Raw genomic sequence first — 21,114 nt, 5'->3', positions numbered from 1 at the left:
TATCGATACAGATTTTATGAAATAAAAATGGTTAATTTTTAATGTACCAGAACTATCAGCAGTTTAATTACGTCCCTTGAGGAGGGACATCCCAGCGCTAAAGGCTAGTAATGTTAATAAATTGAAAATGTTAATATTTTAATAGGAAATTACACGAAGTTGGATTAGCATGCCGCAAGACTATGCGTAAGTCATTTTAACACTTTGACTGCCGCGTCATCCATATGTGAGTTACGGAATTATTTAAAAATTCATTTTCACGCTAATCCATTCTAGTTTCTCAGTTTTATTAAGATTTGCAAGAGGTAAGAATGCTAAAAAAAGTAACTGATGTCATATAACTTTGTTTTGCAATTTTAATTCAATTGTATTAAATACTTTAATTTCCTGAAACTCCTGAGGTTTCTCGCGCGGCCGTCAAAGTGTTAATGATAAAATTAATAAGGAAGAGACGTTTGTTTTCTGCCAAACATATATAAATATGCCATTGTCATTTTGGAAAAGCATGATACGGACTGGTGAAGGTAAATTTGAATTGCTGCAATTGAAAAAGAAGTATCAAGTATCGAGAAAAAGGATGAAGCGTTTAAAAAATCGTATGTTACGTGAACAGTTAAAGACGACGTATCCTTAAATAGTGTCGGTGTGTTTTCCTTGAAATGGGATTGACAGTGGTAAAGATCTGATGAACGATCTGATATACGCGTCGTCAACAAAATTGAGACATTTTTTAAGCATTGGAATATTCCATTGTTCGAATGATCTCCACAAAGTCCCGACTTCAATATGGAAAACTGATGGAGTTTATAGGACATCAAAATACCGCTGGATAAAAGAATCAATAAAACCGATTTTTTTAAGGAATTTGCAGTCAGAATTTGAAAATATTGAAAAAATATACATTGAAATAATCAATATTCCTAGCCGGTTAGAAGTCGTAATCCAGCAAAAGGTGGCAACACAAAGTATTCACTTTATTGAACATTTTATTTATCATGTAATTTATTACGTGTCCAATAATTTGGCCCTCGCCAAATAGCTGATTATTTCGTTAAATGTGCATTGTATCCATAAAAATGTAAATATTAGTTTGAATTCTTTATTAAATAATCTATATACTATAAGGATACAGAATAAATAAAAGTTAGATTTATAATAATAACGCAAATTAGATGAAATTTCATTGATACCTATTCTCCTTATGTGTACACTTGTTTAGGTGGTTTATGAATTATAAGGGTGAGGCCAGAGGTTTCAAGAACACGCGGACAGGCAAATATTTGTATATGATGCTGCAAGGATAGAAGTTGAGGATAAAACAAAGTTTCAAGATGAAGTTAAGTTTGAAGACGTTAAGGATGAAATAATGGGTTTGCAGAAGATTTTAGAATGTTTGATAAGAAGATAACGGAAATACGTTGATATACAACATAACATTAACAATAACAATAATGATAAATAATGAACGTAACAATAATAATAATAATAATAATAATAATAATAATAATAATAAGAGGAGGGAGAAGAAATCTAATTGGAACTACAGTACGTGAATCGGTGGGGTAGAATGTCACACCAACATATGGGTGTCGCGGAAGTATTAATGTTGTTCCTCACCGTTTTCAACGGGTCTGTTCTTAATTACGATCTTTCGATCTACAAGTAGAAGAAAGAATAACGAAAATTTGGAACCTTTGTGAATATCATAAAACAGTCGTAAGCTTTAGGATCAACATGTTCTTGAAAGAACGCTCTGATACTTTTGCGAAAAGGAGTTATATCAGAGGATCGTGAGCATAAATGGTCTAGAACCGCGGTAAATATAGAGTGATTAATTTCGGCGATGTTTTCGTGTTTATACGTCGCATCAGCTGACACTACTAACTACGCAAGAGGGGTGGATCGGAGGGGCGCAGAATAGGTGTTAGGAGGGAAACTGCGAGAGCGCAAGTCATTGCGCACGTATCTTTGAATGAATGCGATTTCGAAGCTTCAGTATCTCCGTCGAGGTTCTACCGCACGGTGGATCCTACGACTTAGTTTAACGATCTTCGAACCGAACAATTAGGATAGTTCGTGTTCCCACACCGGATTGGTGAACGACTGTGCGCGTTCGTCGGGAAAGTTACAGGAACGCTCTCCGCGCGAACGCGTAAAATTGAAATCAATTCGAATAGTTCACGCACGGAGAGATATGCACTTTTCACACACCTCTTTTAAATGTATCACACGTTCGATACACATCGCGTTCCAATGAATTGGAATTTTTGTAAAGTTTGTTTGTTTTTCTATTTTGTTTGTCCACGATATTTCATTCAACCTGGACAAATAGCTGAATCGAAAAAAATTTTGTCGGTTTAATTCGGTAACAACGATCGAGTTTGAATGGAAATTCCAATTTTGTCGGCATCGAAAATCTGTTTCACGAACAAATCCTTTCGAGGTTCCAAAGTTTTCTCTGTTTGTACTAATCTGACAGGTCTCTTCGTCGAATTTGACCCTTTTCTTATGCTCGCACTTTCATATTCAAATACGAAACAGGGGGACTAAAATAACAATGGTTATTGAAAACACAGGCACCACTTGTCAGGTTTAGATTGAAACTTCTATGGTTATATGTAAATCTCGATACTCATGCATAAACTCATGTTTGATTCTCAATGAGCGTCTGTCTCGATTGGATGCAACAGTATTTGCGCATAGAAATGTAGAATACTTCTAAATAGACCGTGGATTGAATGTATTCGTGGCAAAAATGTGTAGGTGAAATATAAAATCTTGAAGACGCTAAAAAAATTTAAGAACATTTTCATATTGTTTCTAAATTATTAAAATTATCAAAATTATTAAAATTATTAAAATTATTAAAATTATTAAAATTATTAAAATTATTAAAAGAATACACTTTCATTTTATTTCATGATTTTGGAATTGACGTAGAACATTTTATGTTGCATAAAGGTCCTCAGTCTTAAACTCGATAATAAATACGTTACTCTTGCACAGAACATAACCACTGTATTACCTACATTAATTAATTAATACAAATAAAGATTATCTTGGTATTACCTTGGCAAAATTTAATTAAATAAAGATCATTTGATCAACCACATCGTTCTGAAAGTTATACATCGCATATTTGGGATTATAATAAACAATGTAATGTAATATAACCGTGCTTTTGTTTCCTCTCTTAATTGCAATTAAAATTGCTTCCATCAAATGTTACCCATAATTTTGAAATTCGTTAATAACGATACCTATCTGTACAACTCCTCATCGAATTTTTCGGATCGGTTATCATGAAAGCGAAGCGAAGCATAAGAAATTAGTTAACACACATTTTTTGTTTACTTTTTTATAGAGCATTATTTTTCTCGTATTGCGCCATTCGTGCTGTAGCCCGCTGTATATTTCAATTTCCCTCGACGAACATACATGAACGAAGAGAATTCATGGTACACGAATAGAATTGACAAAATCTACAAAGGGCTTACGTTCGTACGTGGAGGACACCACTCCGTTCGATCGAGTACTGTTATCATAGAGAGGAATCAATTTTTCTATGAAAGCTGCGGTGAATAATCTTAGGAAATATGAACAATCAGACGTTGTACGGTGTGTACAATTGCAGTGCCATGATGTTCGGACTGAACATCTCGTTTTTGTTCAAGTTCAACAGCACCGAGCTGTTGATGGTATTGGAGGATATCCTCGACAGATCAAACGTACATGACAAAGAGTTTTTAGACTGTGTGTCGAATCATCAAGAGCGCCCGTTTGATCTGCCCTGGTGGCAGAAGTTAGCCTGGTCCCTCATATTTGCTGTGATGTTGCTGGTAGCGACAGGAGGGAATATCATCGTCATGTGGATTGTACTCGGTAAGACTTAACAGCTGTTACATCTTTATGCAAAATAATAGTTGTTTGCATCGTTTCCAAGAAACAAAAACGCAACTTTTTCTTCCTTTAATCCGTTGCACTCGGAGAATTTTCTCGGATCACTTATCAAAAACTCGAATGTGTTTATTCGTAAAGTAACAAGCAATGCTTCAAAGAAAATACAGTTTTCGCGCTCGTTATTAATCTTTTTGTAAATCCGAATTAATTCTTGCAAATTAGATTTACTTATTTGTAATTATTTGTAATAAAATGCGTGTTAAATTTAACAATCGCACAATATTTTATAAATAATATTTCTAACGAAATTTATATTTCATACTAAGTACATAAATTCGTACCAAGTTTAAAAATTGAACAAAGGTAGGCCCATCTTAATCCGTGACATGATTAATTTTAATTGGCAAAAGGGATTAATATGATCTACAAAAGGATTAATTTGGAGTGCAATAAAACCTGTATAACATGATAGAACACGTTGGGAATAATTAGGCTGTCTAAATAAAATAAAAGATTGTATCGATACAGATTTTATGAAATAAAAACGGTTAATTTTTAATGTACCAGAACTATCAGCAGTTTAATTACGTCCCTTGAGGAGGGACATCCCAGCGCTAAAGGCTAGTATTGTTAATAAATTGAAAGTGGTACATATTTCATATTCTTTCAATCTGTCTACCATTTTATGTTGCACCTAGTCATTATTGTCATAAATGCTTGAAATCTGCAGTCTAATTATAACAGTCTTTCTTCGACGAGAGCTTTTAATTCAAAGAATTGATACTAAACCTACAAATCACTAAAAATGACTATTATTTTTAGTTAGTAATGTGCCCTCCAATAATTAGAAAATAAATACCAATTTTATGCACGTGGCAGGTTTAGTGTTAATGGACAATTGTTCGGATTCAACAGAATTTGAGTTACAAAACTGTTGCACGTCAAATAAGATAGAACGATAAAGGTAATAACACAACGTATTTAAAACACAGAAAAGGATAAATTATCTTCAAACACCGTGCTTTTTAATATCAGTTTCCCGTATAAAGTGAACGTCGTTTCTCTTTTGATTTTGTTCATGAAAAGAAACAAACGCGGATATTGCTCGTCATTGTTCAGATCTTTATACAGTGGATCCTGGATTATCCTTTTAATGGAACCGATCTGTTATCGGGATGTTTATTAACCGAAAATTTCATTGTCAAAACTTTGATTATTTCTTCAGCGTACTGTAACAGAGGAATAGACTTATTCGATCATCCGAACAGCTGTGCCATGTTTTGGTTCCGATAATCGAGATTCTGTTGTAGTCCAACAAAATCATTAAGACTTACTAGGATTGTTACCAGTATCTGTTAGTAGCATGTTTTACCAGGACTCTTGGAATACAAAAGAATTAAACTAATATGTCCTATGGTAAATTTTAACATTCTGGTTTCGGTTTCATGAATGATTTTGATATCGTATGAATTATCGGAGTTGATTAATCGAAAGCCGAGCCGAAAAATTAAACATGCAGTAGATAAAATGAAAAATAACGATACGAACGTTTTGATAAAACGTATCTTGTAGCCTCGAGGTAGATTTGCAGTATTGGATGAAGCTGCAGTACCATTTAGCTGTTATGGGAAACAACCGATTCTGAAACTACAATGGTTTTATTCTATACGGGGTGGACCGGAATTGGTAGTACAATCGAGCAGAAGGTAATTCTACGTGAAAAGATAAGAACAAAATTTGGTACATTTTTTTATCCGGGGCTCCGTTTTCGAGAATGTCGATTTTAAAGTTTGTTCATTTCTGCGAAGGATTTATTTGTCATATACTCTTCTGCCGCAGATGTCCTTCATCCGAGATAGTGTTTACAATCATTATTTATTGTGTGGTTAAAGCAGTACAGAGTGTTTCTACTGATAATTAAGCTTTTTATCCATCATAGTCAATATTTGTAAACGTTGTCTCGGACGGAGACAACTGCGGTAGAAGAATAGAAAACAAGTAAATCCTTCGCAGAGATGAACAAACTTTAAAGTCGACTTTCTCGAACACAGAGCTCCGGTTAAAAAAATGTTACACCAAAATTTTGTTCGTATTTTTTCACGTAGAATTACCTTCCGCTCGTTTTTACTACCCATTCTGGTTCACACCTGTATAGATAATACACCTTTACTTGTATAAATTCAAGCGAATATATAAAATTGAGCACTCGACGTTCCACTTTCAGTTAAATTGTTTTATCGGATTTTGAAATATTTCTGGAACTTCGGTAATCTTGTTACAAGTATAATGAGTTCATAGTTTTATGAAAAGAGCTCCGATAATATTCCAATATGTATAAGCAAGGAAATCATTTATTTATAATCAGATTATAACTTCACGAGGATTAACGCTACGTATTCGGTAGATTACTCGAAGAAATAATGAAAAATCTAAATGAACAGACAAGTTTTTGAATACTACGGGTGAAAATGAATTTACAATTTTAATCTAGACCAGGAAGATACCTCGTCGTGTAGAATGTGCCACAAAGTGAATAAGAGAGTACGTGTATAAAGAACAGCATTAAATTTTAACATAGAGTTCGTATAGATATTTAAGACTATAATGCTATAATGGTTTCAATTCACGTAATATCGGATTTATCGGGAATCAATAACACGAATATTCTACAAGTTAGGTCTTGAAAAATTAACTTTCGAGAAATCGACCTCTTAGCTTACTTTAACACAGTTCGCAATACGTCATATGCTCTGTTACAGGCCTATTAACACTAAACCTACCGAGCCCTAAAAGTAACTAACGTATGCTACTTTATAATGATAAAAACACTGTATTTATTTAAGCCTTCCGCCATTTTTATTATAATGCATACTTGAATAAAGAAATTGATTCAATCTTAAGAGAAAATCTCCATAATTTGAACAATTTGAAAATAAAAAATGTGAGAGGCGGCCAATTAACCGCTAATGGTAGGTTTAGTGTTAAAATATAATAATTTTAAAATATTTAGTGCAAATCGTGAATTATAATCAACGTGTTGCAGCCAAATCGGTGAGTTGCACATTTCAAAAATAAATATTAACTTGGAAATATCAACAGAACCAAAGAAATAAATACCATGGTTAATATTGAAGAGTTAAGTATCGTGAACGATAGATACAACGAACAGATATAAACGGTAGATAAAATGATCGTTCCACAAAATAGTACACATTGTCACACATATCGCAACATTTTCTTTTAATAATTACTGAAATTAGTTACCGTCATGCCACCAAATGCCAGTTGAATTTCACGCTGGAATATTTTCTGTCAGAACAAACCACAGCCGGAGAGCAAACTGCATATTTTCTCCAATTATATTTAACTCCTTTTACTATTCCAGGAATGCGTAATTAACTGCAACGTCATGCTTCACTTTATTTCAGTATATGGGAATATTATAAATAATGAATGTACAGGAATGATGTCATGATTGCTTGCCAGCTTTAATTAAGCAACATTACGATTCGTAAAATAATTGTCTTTTGACATGGTCCGTGGATTAAGCGCGCGCGTGTGTAATCGGAAAATGATTAACTGTTCGTTTTCTGATCAACGATCTCTGTCTTTCGGATAAAGAAGATGGACGACTGAGTTTTAATGCTAGATAAAGTTTAATGCGACCGAACGGAAGTAGTAATGTATAGCGCGATGTCGGATGTTTATGCATGATAAATATGCGGGAAGCATGCCCCATTTGTGCACTGTACATAAGCATAAAAAATATATGCAACTAATATGGAATCATTAACAATACGCATCATAATTATTCTTGTTTATTCTAATTTCAGGTACAATAAGTTATAAACACTTTCTTTGTATCAACAAAGAATTTAAAACGTTTATGTGCAAAAATCAATCTATTTACGGAAAATGACCATGCCACGTTACGCGATGTAATTAGTGCATAATTGAAATATATCAAAATACTTAAAAACAGTTTGATAACTATGGAAAGTATTCGGATTACTTGACACAATTCTCAATATTTCTGAAAAAAAGGTACGAAATATAAATTACCACACCAAGAAAACGTTAAGCTTAAAAAACATGTTTTAACAGTATATTTGACACATATTATTGTATGTTTTCAAATGTATGTATGCAAAGCATATACATTAGGCCACGTAAAAAGAGTATTTTTATTTTCAATATAATATTATTTATAAAATTTTATACTGAAGTGAACATTGTTATTTGTTATGGATCGATTATAATTACATGACATATTTTATGTTAATTTTCTGTAAATTGCTGCTATGTTCGTTGCATTAGATTGGCGTACGTGCCTAACGTTTATTACCTTTAGGTATTCTATAATTACAATGTTGTAGTATGTCCATATATTACGGCCCGCATTAATTGCTGGCATAAAAGATATGCAAAATTATAAATATGTTCAACATTGTACGCAATTATAATTTGCAACAATTATAAAAATGTACATTTGCACAAACTTTTTTTCGTAACCTATTAATATAATAATTATAAAATAATATACGGCAATATCGTTTTTTTCGAGAATATTATTATTACAATAATTGTTGTAACATTTTTAAACGATTACGTATGTATACGTTAAAGGTATAATGTTTGAACAATTTGAAATGTTTTATTTAATTCAATAACACGTTATTGATAAACATAATTTTAATTTATACCATATAAATTTTATAGAATCTTATAGAAATCGCATAAATTTTACACAATTTTATAGATCTTATACAGGTTTTGTTGAATTTTATGTAATTTGTATCGAGATTTTATACAATTTCATAGAAATTATATAAATTATTAAAAATGTTTCTAGATCTTTAAGGTTAAGTATTTCTTGTTTTTCCTTATTAAATCGTTTAGTTTTATTTAATATAAATTAGAACTAATTGCGACATTTTCTTAAGTGGTTTACTGTTAAGACTCGCAGTGGGTGCATGCCTTGCACTGCATGGAACGCATTACAACACTGCGAACTTTCCACTTCTGCAGTATGTTAAACTTTACTAATTAATAGTGCTATTAACTGGTAAATAAATTCATTGTTAGTTTTGGACTTGATCTGGTAGGACGGGGAAAGTAGGACACTGTGTGCAACATTCAAATGTGAAGTTGAACGTTCAAATTAAATACTGAAAGTCAAACGACACAGAATTTAAGTTTAGATTTAAATTTAACAATTCCCTGTTTATAGATTGAGCATGTCCATTATCCATTGAGAAACTAGTTGAATTAAACGCACAGAACAAGGAGATGTATTATAATACAAGAAACAGTCGAAGAACGCGAACTTGGAAGTAAGCATAAAGCTTCATTAACAAGAAGGTTCTGGTATCAAAGGGACGCCTGACAAACAAGCAGCATTCACTGCTCTTTCTTTACCATAATATGAAAAGAAATACATAGCTAATCTGTTTCATGAAAATTGATTTACGTAACAAGCATTTATTTACGTTGCTAGTCCGAAGTTGCAAAATATTGTAATTTAAACGACATTGATTCATTTAATAATAGAGTTGAATTTTAATTTTTAAAATATATTCACGAAATAAAAGAACTTTGCGTCTCCATAATTTATGGATATATATTATGATAAATAATATATTGTCCAATTTGTCTTATACAACGATAACAAATTATAAATAAAAAGACGTACTGTTCCGTTAAAAAAAATTAACTTGACATTGAAATCTCTCCTACCACTATACCCACGCAAAATCTATTAAAACCACGTAATCTGCCTTATTAGATAAAACAACTTTTGTCATATATTTTCCGAGATATTCTGAATTTCTAGATAAAACGGATATCCTGTATGTAGTGCAAGGACTCATATTTTCTGAACACCACGCTGAATACTTGAAACATTTAAATAGGAATGATTGAACAAATTAGTTTTTACAAAATAGAAAATAATTGAAATGACGAGAATTATTTCTATATTTATTATTTAGCAAATATTTCTTCGCTTGGCATCTCTTCCGAAACATTAACAATTAATAATGTAATTTTAATCGTCTTCACGAACACTCTTTAACGAATTATTTTTCACTGTACACGTCATGCGCAAAAATAAAATGAAAGATTTTACCATTATCTATATAATGGTAAACTAACCATTACTATCAATTTAGCGTGACGAATAAGATAATCGAAACATGGACAAATAAAAACTATTGCAACAATAAATGAACGACAATACAGTAAATTCTTTTTAATGACGCTTAGATTGTGCACAAAAATGGACAATTTAGAAAGAGGAGATACGATTATAGCTTTCCGGCTCGTTTTTATAGTTATCGATTGTCAACTATAAAAACGAGCCGCAAGGCTCGAATAATCGTATCTTCTCTTTCCAAATTGTTCATTTTTGTGTACAATCTGAGCGTCAATTAGGGAGAATTTACTGTATTACAAAGATGTTTAATATAAAATTATTTTTTTACTGAGATTGTTATGTATAAAACAAATATTTCTTGTTATAATATAAAGTAATTATATATTTTCTGTCGATGCGAAAATAGAAATTGTGGTTCTGTTAAATTGAATCTTTCACTTACATTGAATGAATTAATACAGTCGGGGTGTATTGTTTAAAATATTTCATTAATTTAGTAATAATTCATACAATACTATAAATGTTCGAGACGTGTTAAAATATTTTTTATTTACAAGTTTATTTTGCAGTGCCTTTTTTAAATATGTATTAGCATTACATCATATTACAATAAAACTCTTTTCACACGTGAGCGCGATTAAAAGCGTGTAAAACATTTCCGCAGTTGTATTATCTCTTTTTTTTACCAATGTGTGCGCATATGCGCTGCTGAGTGTTCGCTGGAGTTTAAACAGAACACCTCGAAAGTCCAGCCTTCAATTTATGAGTTCATAACTCGCAGGCGACGCTTGTTAAAAAATGACAAAAAACTTGTTCCATTTGTGCACATATGGGGAATATGCACTTTCCAGTTGACTGTATCACAAAAATTGCGTCGAACGCGTGATGATTTCACACGTGATCTACAAAATATGAATGCTATACATTTCATCTATGTCCAATCATATCGCGCTCTGTCAGGGAGGTACGTACAAGTGCTAATCAACGCGGTTATAGAAAGACTAAAAGAAGTGGAAATCGATAGTTCGGGAATGTAGTATTTAATCTGGAACCTCTAGAAAACTTGTGGAAAGAATTATGAAAAATTTATTTTTATTATAAAACGTGAATATTGTATAGTTACCACTAGATTGCGGATCTTTATGCAAAATGAAAATTGACTGCATTCATTGTAAGAAACTGGGATTGAATAAAAATGTATTTCTTTGTTCAATAGTTTCAATACATTAACAATAATGTAACAATATTCTTAAATTCTTCTAATTTCTTTATAGTTTTGCATTTCAGCCAACCACTTGTGCCATAAATGCATAAAATCCGCAATCTTATAATTAATAACTTTTAATTCTAATCAAATTATTTTTTATTATTTTATTTTTTAGTAGTCCAGAACGAACATATTTAAATTATATTTCGTATACGAATGATCTTTCACTTAACTTCGATATTTAATTTTTTTATTTACCTTTCAGAAACTTTTTCACGCTATGAACATTAAAGATGTATTTTTTCAATAAGTGATTCTCGATTAATGTTCAATTTATAACGTCACTATTAATTTTTTGTTTTGAGAAATGAATACGGAATCTTTAGAATTCGGTATTAATTCATCGAGATTTCATGGAGTTTCATGTTATAAATTTGCGTGATCAAAAGCTTCCAGAAATGACCTACGTTTCTGTGAAAAAAGTCACTTGAATAGCAGGTTCCGAGATATTAACATCTCGTATAATAGCTGCTTTTCGCTTTAGCATGCTTAAATTCGAGTTTAGTAGAGTGAAATTTACCACCGCGCAGACATTCTAATTAATTGAACGATACAACAAACAGTGTCCCAGAAACGACATCACATATCAATAAAAATTTATGTGTGTGTGAACAATAAAAATTCAATTTAAATATATTATAGAAATATCATGATTTTACTTAATTTTATCATGTTTTTTGTTCATCATCATTTTGTATCGTGTTTATTTCTTTATTGTTTTTATCGTTAATACAACTCTCTGTAATATCCTTAATTATTTATAAAAATACATTTTTTTTGAAAGAGAATCGTACGTTTAATTTCGCGAAATTCCAAATGTGAAATTACTTATTTTCGTGCAGAGTTTGACACATTCACCTAAAATATGATTTTATAAGGGAAGAATTTAATTAATAAAAGAAACACACAATGTACTTTTGGGTTTTTCTTCACAAGAACATTATTTTTTTATTTCAAGTTTAACTTCATTTTTCACGAAATGTAAATGTTATTATTACTGTCCCATATACATATAGAAATCTAATTCTATACATGGTGCCCCGTTCACCATTTTCTAAAGTTACTTCAATACTGACAATTGCATACAATATCAGAAAGTTCTAAACTGTTCCGAAATATGTGACCGAATGTCTATAAAAATTCTTTGTTTATCGCGATTAATTCGTACGAATGGCATGCGATAAATTCTACACAGTTTTTTAATAGCAGAATCGGTCAATAGAAAAGCAATTACATTTAAAAATTTGAAAAGGACTGAAACAAGAGATATTTGAAATCCTGGTCACATACGTGGGCGAGTTTTAAATGAATTTCGAATTATATCCGTTTAAAACGTGCGCCGTGTTAACGAAGCGATTCAATCGCGATGTATTCCACGCTATTTTCAGTACAAATGATGTCGGAGATAGCAATACTAAATATTCAATAATTAGCTGCAGTAGCCCAACTGTTACATATAATATAACCTACTAATTATGTGTTTGGCTCGCCGCTATAACGATTTTATTATGTGCCTACATAAACTACCTTGGAGCCATCAGATGGGTTGTAATTTTCTATTGGCAGTTTGGTTGATTGGATATATAACTAATAATGCCATCTACTCGAACGTAACCCTTAATTAAGACAATAAAGTTGCTCGAAGGTCTTCAATTATACGTACAGAAAGATAAACTTGGAAAATAATGAAATAGAATTAGTATCTGAAACGTGGTTATTTATTAACGAGGCAAGCGCGTGCTCACAATCAAGGAGCCGTATTATTAATTCTAGCACTAATGATACCTAGAAGGTACAAGGAAAAAATTGCTGATATTAACCCTTCACTTTTGAAGGCACTTTGCGGTACCACTTTAAAAAGCTGCTGCTACACTCCAAAAGAGCATAAAACGCGGGAGTATACAACACGTTTGGAGTCTTTTGAGATGCTTTGAAATGGTAGGGACACGTAGTGGTGTATGTATTTAGGCGTGAAAAGAAGCACATTCCTCATATGCTCGTGATATCTGTATCAATAGCCTGCGGATTTTATGCATTTATGGCAAAACTGAGGAGTTGCACTTCAAACTATCAAAAAGTTTCAAAGATTTAGAAAATGTGTGTGTGTGTGTGTGTGTGTGTGTGTGTGTGTGTGTGTGTGTGTGTGAATGTATTATTTCAAATTTATTCAAATTATTAAATAAATAAAAGAATTTTATAATTCTTGCTATTGTTGAAAACAATTTTTATTGTACACAAAAATCCGCAAGTCAATATTGTTGCATTTTTTAAACCATTTCTAATATTCATAGTATATGAACATATAAATCTTTTGTTACATGTTCTTGATACAGTCATTTATATAATATGGATTATTTGAATATTTTGTGAATTATTTGAATTATATGAATTATTTGTGAATTATTTTTTCAATTAGTTTAATAATTAGTGGATTAATTTAATAATTTGTGAATCATTTCAATATTGTGTGAATTATTTTAATATGATAGACGATATGATAATATTTTAATATAATAATGTTTTAATGTATATATTATATTCTCTCTCTCTCTCTCTCTCTCTCTCTCTCTCTCTCTCTCAGAGGGTAGTAGATAAATATGGAATTTCATTTTTGGATGTCACCCTTGAAAAATCAATCGCAAAAAATAAAATGTCCGTTTGGTGATAAAGGAGATCAGTTATACAAATAGATTTGAATATTAATTTTTCAGTTGACGCAACGAATGTGTAAAATTTTATTGGGAAATACGAAATAATGTTTTCGTTTTATTAAATAAATTCCCCCGATTTTGTGGAACTTTTATGGATGTCGGTTCAACAGTAAACGTGTTATCGGAAAGCCGTACAGATTCTACTCTAACGATATATGCACTGCCATTGTCCAGATGGTGTCGGAGGAAAATTTAAAGTCTTTCCGACAAGCCGATACTATCAGCCCGAGGAATCAGATCAAAGCGAGAGAACCGGTAAAATCAGTTCCGTGGATTCTATTTGACGGCGACGTTGCTATCCAAAATGTCATACAAGAAATCTATATCGGTGCACTTTGAGTTCAGTTCAGGACATTCAATTTTCATCGAACGAGGTAATATAATGAGCGACGTACCTGTTGCACGGGTTATCAACTGCTGAGTTGTGATATTGTTTGAAATAATGAGTAAATCGTATGAAGTTATATAGAGATTTAATCAAATGATTAGGTATGTCGAATTTCTATGGTTTTACAAACTGTTTATTGATTCAAAGGGATTCATTTCATTATTTCTCTTAACTTAATAGTTACGTTTCATTTCGCTAAATATAAAACGTTATGTTTAATTCTTTTAACAGATGATTTTAATCTAGTCAGTTATATCTTAAGCTTCTATATATTGACACTTTTTACAGTAAAATTATAAAAGCTTTCATTACTCTCACATTTTTGCACATTTTTAATAGTATTTTTTTTTAGATTTTTTTTTAATAGTATTTGAACAATAGAATTGGTAAATGAGCTAACGCAGAAATGAAAATTGAGCTTGCTGTGAGTTGTCAAGCAAAAATGGCTCTGTTGTAATTTTAGAAATTAACCGTGGTTCATAATTAGAACTACGATGACGGAAAATATAAAATGAAAGAGTATCGATGTGTAGAAAATATAGCATCGATTTTTACTTTTTTCATTTTCTGCAGGACGTGAAATTAAAACAACGAATTGTTTTGATTCCATTGTGACGCCGGCAACAGGTGCACCAAAGGTACACAACTGGTCGAGTGAGATATCAGGGCAATTTGATATAGTTTCGATATGAATTCTCCCCAACTGAACAATCGAAATTTTCGTTACCGTATTCACCGAGTACGTTATTTAAATGTCAAACAATAAAATTGTGCAGACACTAATCACAATTATATAGGGTGTCTCAAAATTATGGTACTTTCGGAAATTGAGGAGGTTCCTGAGATCATTTGAAGTAACTTTTTTCTTAGCACGAATGTAATCCGCGGCCTCGTTTCCGAGTTATTAACGAAAAGCATTAACCAATGAGAAGCGAGATCAGTTGGCGCGAGACAGCGGAGCCAATAAACGGAACAGGACTTCGTCCGCTCGTTGGCTCGGCCGCATTGCGCCAGGCGTACTCGCTTCTCATTGGTTAATGCTTTTCGTTAATAACTCGGAAACGAGGCCACGAATTGCATTTTCGCTAAGGAAAAAGTTACGTCAAATAACCTCCGGAACCCCACATTTTCCGGAAGTATAATACTAATTTAATACTAATCTCGTTTAAATATGACCAGGATTCAATTAAAGTGTACTCTGTTCAGATTACAATGTTATTTGTTCTACTTATTTTAAGGACTAAAGTAAATTTTTGTCGATAATCGGCAACTATAAAAATGAGTCACAGTGCTCGAATAATTGTGTCCCCTCTCCCCAAGTTGTTCATTTTTGTTTATAAGCTGAGGGACAATTGGAGAGAATTTACTGTACTATTTTTAATTTAGAAATACGAAACTGACCGCGTCTATTTGTAGAACAAACAGTGAGATGGAAGAGATAAAAGTTTTGTCTTACGCAGCTTCACAAAATCCAGCACAGTAACTTCACTCGAAACGACTGGATGCATCTTCGATATATAAAAATGCATTCGCTCTACTTTAAAAAGTATCAAATTTTGAGTGACGTGTTTGCAGCAGCACTAGAAATTGCTAAAAATTTGAAATAATTGAAGAAGAGATGTCAAACAATTATGATTCAGAATTTATCCAGTAAATGTGAAAACAACTGTATTTAACGTGACCTTTTGTTATGTCAATTCTTAAAGGAAGTACTTGATATTTATTTCAACATGTAAGTACGTTTCAAAGAAGATTACGTTGCAACGTCTGTAAGAATTACTCCTAAGGTACGATATTCTGTGTTCCATGGAAAAGGAAAACGATTGTTAACTGCGTTGAGTCAAGAGGCATCTTAGCCGGAAAGAAAATATTCGTCTCACTGATTCTGATTTATGCGAAAATAATTGAAACAAATTCTTTGATACTAAGGTTTACGGATCGCTCTAAAAGCAACTACATTATATTACTTTACAAAACTAACAATAATACATTTATTTTAATTTTGAACGAGTATTATTGTAATATTTGTCCCAAGCAACAAATATATTAAATAAATGAATGTATCTTTACAATCTGAATAATCGTTATTGAAGAAATAGTAATCTGTCATTTTGACGAGTTCCGTAAGTCTAGCGTTAAGTACATTACAAATACGTCCCTTTATCTCACACACACACACACACATTCCAGATATCGAAGAATTTTCATTTACATGGATTATTTAGTTCAATTTATAGATTTAGATGGATTTCTTTCTATTTAGATAAAATACATTAATTTATTTAAAAACAAATAAAGATTACATACACAAATTCTTTGAACGGCACAAAAGATTTTCGAAACGCAGAGAGGATGTGAAAGATGATGCTCGATCAAGCAAAAACAACGGAGATTCTCAACAGCTTCGAACATGACCTGTGGAATTGCTTTGAACGTACGCAGCATCGCAAGCAGTCATGTGTTAATCCGGGAAGGAAGATCAGAACTGCTTTACAGTTGATTGTACTTGACTGTTGGAATTTGATTAATTAGTTACAGTCTTGTATTTTAACTCGAACTTTACTTAAAATACACTTAACTTTGAAGAGCTTTCTTTACGTCGGGTGATCTTCTGTTCAATGAATTAACACTCTCCAGTGAATGAATATTTCCTGCATTATATGACAAAATAACGTTTATGGTATCCCTTTCACATTAATACTAGAACTACCGAGCTTTATATGCGACTAATATATGTTGTTTTGTAACAATGACAAGATTGATTTTGATTTAAACTTCGTACGATTTTCATTATAATTGAACTGCGGTTTTTGTGCATTTTTGACGAAAAATGACCAGGTCGAATACAAAACTGTGAAGACATTGGAAGAATTTAAATTTATCTTTAAAAACTTAGTCTTAAAACTTACTTGTCTTTTTAAACTTGGACAATTTTTATTCTGCATGAAAATCCCCAGTTTAATTATAATATGCGCTCGACGAGAATAGTTTGTCTAAAAATTGATCATGATAATATTTTTATAATATCAAGAATTACAACAGATAAAATCGGAAATCAGTCATTTTGACTGGTTTGATAATTCCAATATTCAAATTTAAACCTAACGATATCTTGCATATGCTCAGATTAAAAATTTAAATAATGGGATTTTTTAAATCTTTTTGTCATTCCAAATAATAGCAAAATTAGAAAGAAATGTATTTTAGTCATTGTAGAGTAAACTGGTCTCTCTAACATTTAAAACAAATTCAAGAGATTTAGTCCAGTTTTAAAAATGTTATTGCATTTTGTAAGGTGTACGAATAATTCAGGTAGGACATGTCACTCTTGTATATTCTATAGAAATTCATGGAAAGAATTCAATGACGGTGTCAATCGTGCCCTCAAGTGATTCAAGCGCTACGTACTTCTGTGGAGAGAGACAGCAACGGAGCTAGCAAAAGTTTTATAGGTCATTGGTATATTTTCATTTCATGGAATTTATTCCGATTTCTCTGTAACGTACAATACAATATTTGAAAAATTATTGAGAATCGAGTATACATTTTATAGATTTTTGTATTTAAATACATTCAGTTGCGCTATTTAATTAAGTAGTATATATAACCTTTATATACATTTTTGTTTTTATTCAGGACTGGAAATTTTTACGCAAAATAAAAATTCTCTATCTCGATTGCAATAAATAGGAGTTAAATAACAATTTATCTTCATTCTTAATATACACTCTTGCAATTGCTACACATATATCACTGTTATAATTAATTATACATTAAATATTACAGTTTCATTATCAAAAAAGATAGTAAAACGATTGATGTGAGATATATTGTGTTAAACTTTATATTTGTTACAAACAACAGTTATATTTATTAAGAACAAAATAAATGATAGTCACTGTAATGCATAAACTTTGCATGGCAATATATGCTAATACTATAATACAAATAAATGTATACGCTATATATATGTATATTAATAAAAACAGTTTATACATTAAATTTATTTCGCACGCAGTTTGTTTTTTTCGCATCTTACATTGTACATCTTTGTCATTGTTTATGACACAAATAATATCAACATGAACGTTTTCGAAATAGACACGTCGAATGAAAAAGAACCTCGATTTTTTTCTGCCGAAAATTTCGTCATTTTCATTTCTAGCATCAGGAGAAAAAACAGACCGGTGAATGTCGTTGAATTAAAACCACCATATCTCCGCCGGACGGGAGTTAATTAAATTTCGCTTAAACGTTTTACTTTTGAAATAATGTGCTTGTTCTCCAAAAAACGTGATTAACCTTGAGCAGAATAGCAGCTGTGGCTCGAGACGAAACAATAGCTCTATGGTATTGAAAATATTAATGACTTTTGAAACTTGAATCAGCATCGAGTTATTCTATGTGTAACGATGTTATGGGATTTAAATCCGATGAATCGTGGATGATTCGATCACATTTGAATGATTCATGAAATGCATTTGCAATTGTGTGTCATTCTAAATTTTCATATTCAATGCATAAAATTTTATTTAGGTGGCACTTCATAAGAAAAGAATACGAAATCAATTTTTTCAATTAATCGAGATATGTTATGGAGGAATTAAATGTACTTAGTGTCGGAATATTTTTGAGAGTAATTGCACATATGATATTATTTAACAATATTTAATGTATTTTATTTCAGATTTAATAGATTTAGTGCTTTTTTTGACTGAAGTTTAAAGGATAATCTGTTCAAGATTCTATTTGTTTTGTGAATTTGATATAGATAAATTGTTTACTGTTTTAGAAGTGCGTTCTTTGTTCTTCAAATTTTCATGACGAGCAATATTCGTTTTTGTTTATGTCAAGGTTATGAACCATATTTAATCTTCTAAGATCTACAAACAATTTCAAGAACTACTAATTCTTGTAACTTTAATCATGTTTTGGCGTTGATCCCCAATTCATCTACATCATTCTAGGCTGTTTCTAACTTGTTAGACCTCTTCACTTATTAAAAGTATCAACCAATTGATCGTCCAAATGGTCGAACACTTTCTTCCTCATTCTCCAAGCTACTGTTAGGTTTCAGACTGGGGTTGAAAGTAACATTGCAAATAATTAAAAATTGTATAATGCAAAATTACAAATGCTTCAACGATACAAATATGCGATTGATATACACAGTGAGTAAGCTAACTTTTCAATATTTTAATGTAACTTTATCTCAGCACTTTCAAATGAACATTCTTCATGCAAGTAAACCTTATATAATATTTCCAAGTGTTAGTAAAAATTTGGGATTTAACGTATGTTCAAGGGCATGATCAGGAATTATTATAATATTAGCAGTGAGGGTTCAAAGTAACATTACAACTTGTGGCTTATAAATAGACGGCGAATTTTTATGTGAAATAAAAATTGTCCGCATCAATTGCACGAAACAAAAGAAAAATAGAAATTTTATTTTTTCTTTAGTAACCTTAATAAGTGGAAAATAGTACATTTATATTCTTAAATTCATTTAGTTCTTTCACAGTTTTAAATTCGACTTTCTCATTTTTCTAATAAATGGATGAAATCCGGAGTCTACTTATGGCTACTCAATAACGTATCACACGACACTGCAACGCGAGATGAACAAATAAATCGCGAAGAACTCGCACCAGACCTGATATAACCTTTCCAATAAGCTGCACGTCGGAAAGATTTAAATATCGGTGGAAAGAAAAGAGCGTCAGTTATTTACACTGAAATTCACGAGGTAGACAAAATTAGAACAGGATATGAAGAAAAATGCCGGGAAGAAGTAAATAGAAAGGCATACGTACCTTCGTAAAGTGGAAATTGTACAAAAGCCATTGTGCATAGGAACGAAGAATATAATGGTGCAGAAAATAAAGAATGTCATTGCCTTGTATACTTCATCTACTTAAAGCACGGGTAGTGAAAAACGGGTGAAGTGCACTCAGTGTAACAACTGTGTATACAGGGTGTCCCATTTTAATCACTACATGCCATTATCTCCAGAACTATACGTTATTTGAAAAAATATATTTCATACGAAACTTTTTCTATTTCGAGATGGACGTAACACAGTGCTGCTATTTTGTTCGCATGTGTACGTTTGAAGAACACACGAAGGTCATCGTAGTTTTTTTTAAATCGAATCATATAATTTTTTACATACGATTCGATGTTCCTGAGAATTCTGAATAAACATTTATTCACCCTATTTGTGTCGAAAAACTATTACTTTGGGAGATATTTTAATTTTAATTTGTTTATTTTAATTTGTTAATTTTAATTTATGCGTCTGTCGGGGTTGTGAAAGTGAATAATTTGTAAACAGATAAAGATAGTGTTTTTCAAAGAATTTTTTTTTTGGTCTCAATAAAAAAACACGAAAAAAGGACTTGGTTTTACAAAATAATGTAACCTAAAACCATTCGTTCTTCTCATTTACACTTGTTTAGCTTTATTAAATGAATACAGTAGAACCGCGATTATCCAGTCTTCCAATATCAGAATTCTCTATAATCGAAATATCGATATAAGCCCGGATAATCGAGGTTCCATGGTACAATTATCCTACATGCCTTCATTTTAATGATACCTAGTTTAATAAATACTTTGATTTTGGAAAACATGGCTTTCATTTTTTTTTAATAATTTGGGTATCATTTACTAGAAAGTAAAATTTCTATGG

At 31.5% G+C, this 21,114-nt stretch overlaps 1 protein-coding gene across 1 annotated transcript in view; it reads left to right on the top strand.

Moving 5' to 3' along the window:
* The first annotated feature begins 2,856 nt into the window (after positions 1-2,856).
* Positions 2,857-21,114, top strand: part of LOC117219481 (tachykinin-like peptides receptor 86C) — a 65,792-nt gene continuing 47,534 nt past the window's right edge. The window contains exon 1 of the mRNA XM_033468657.2: positions 2,857-3,882. Coding sequence (XP_033324548.1) covers positions 3,597-3,882 — 286 coding nt within the window. The 5' untranslated portion in view covers positions 2,857-3,596. The remainder of the gene's footprint in view (positions 3,883-21,114) is intronic.

This window comes from Megalopta genalis, chromosome 2 (assembly GCF_051020955.1).
Source record: "Megalopta genalis isolate 19385.01 chromosome 2, iyMegGena1_principal, whole genome shotgun sequence".
NCBI classification, from domain to species: Eukaryota; Metazoa; Arthropoda; class Insecta; order Hymenoptera; family Halictidae; genus Megalopta; species Megalopta genalis.
Note: the sequence above shows the minus strand (reverse complement) of the source record. Positions and strands in the feature narration are given on the sequence as shown.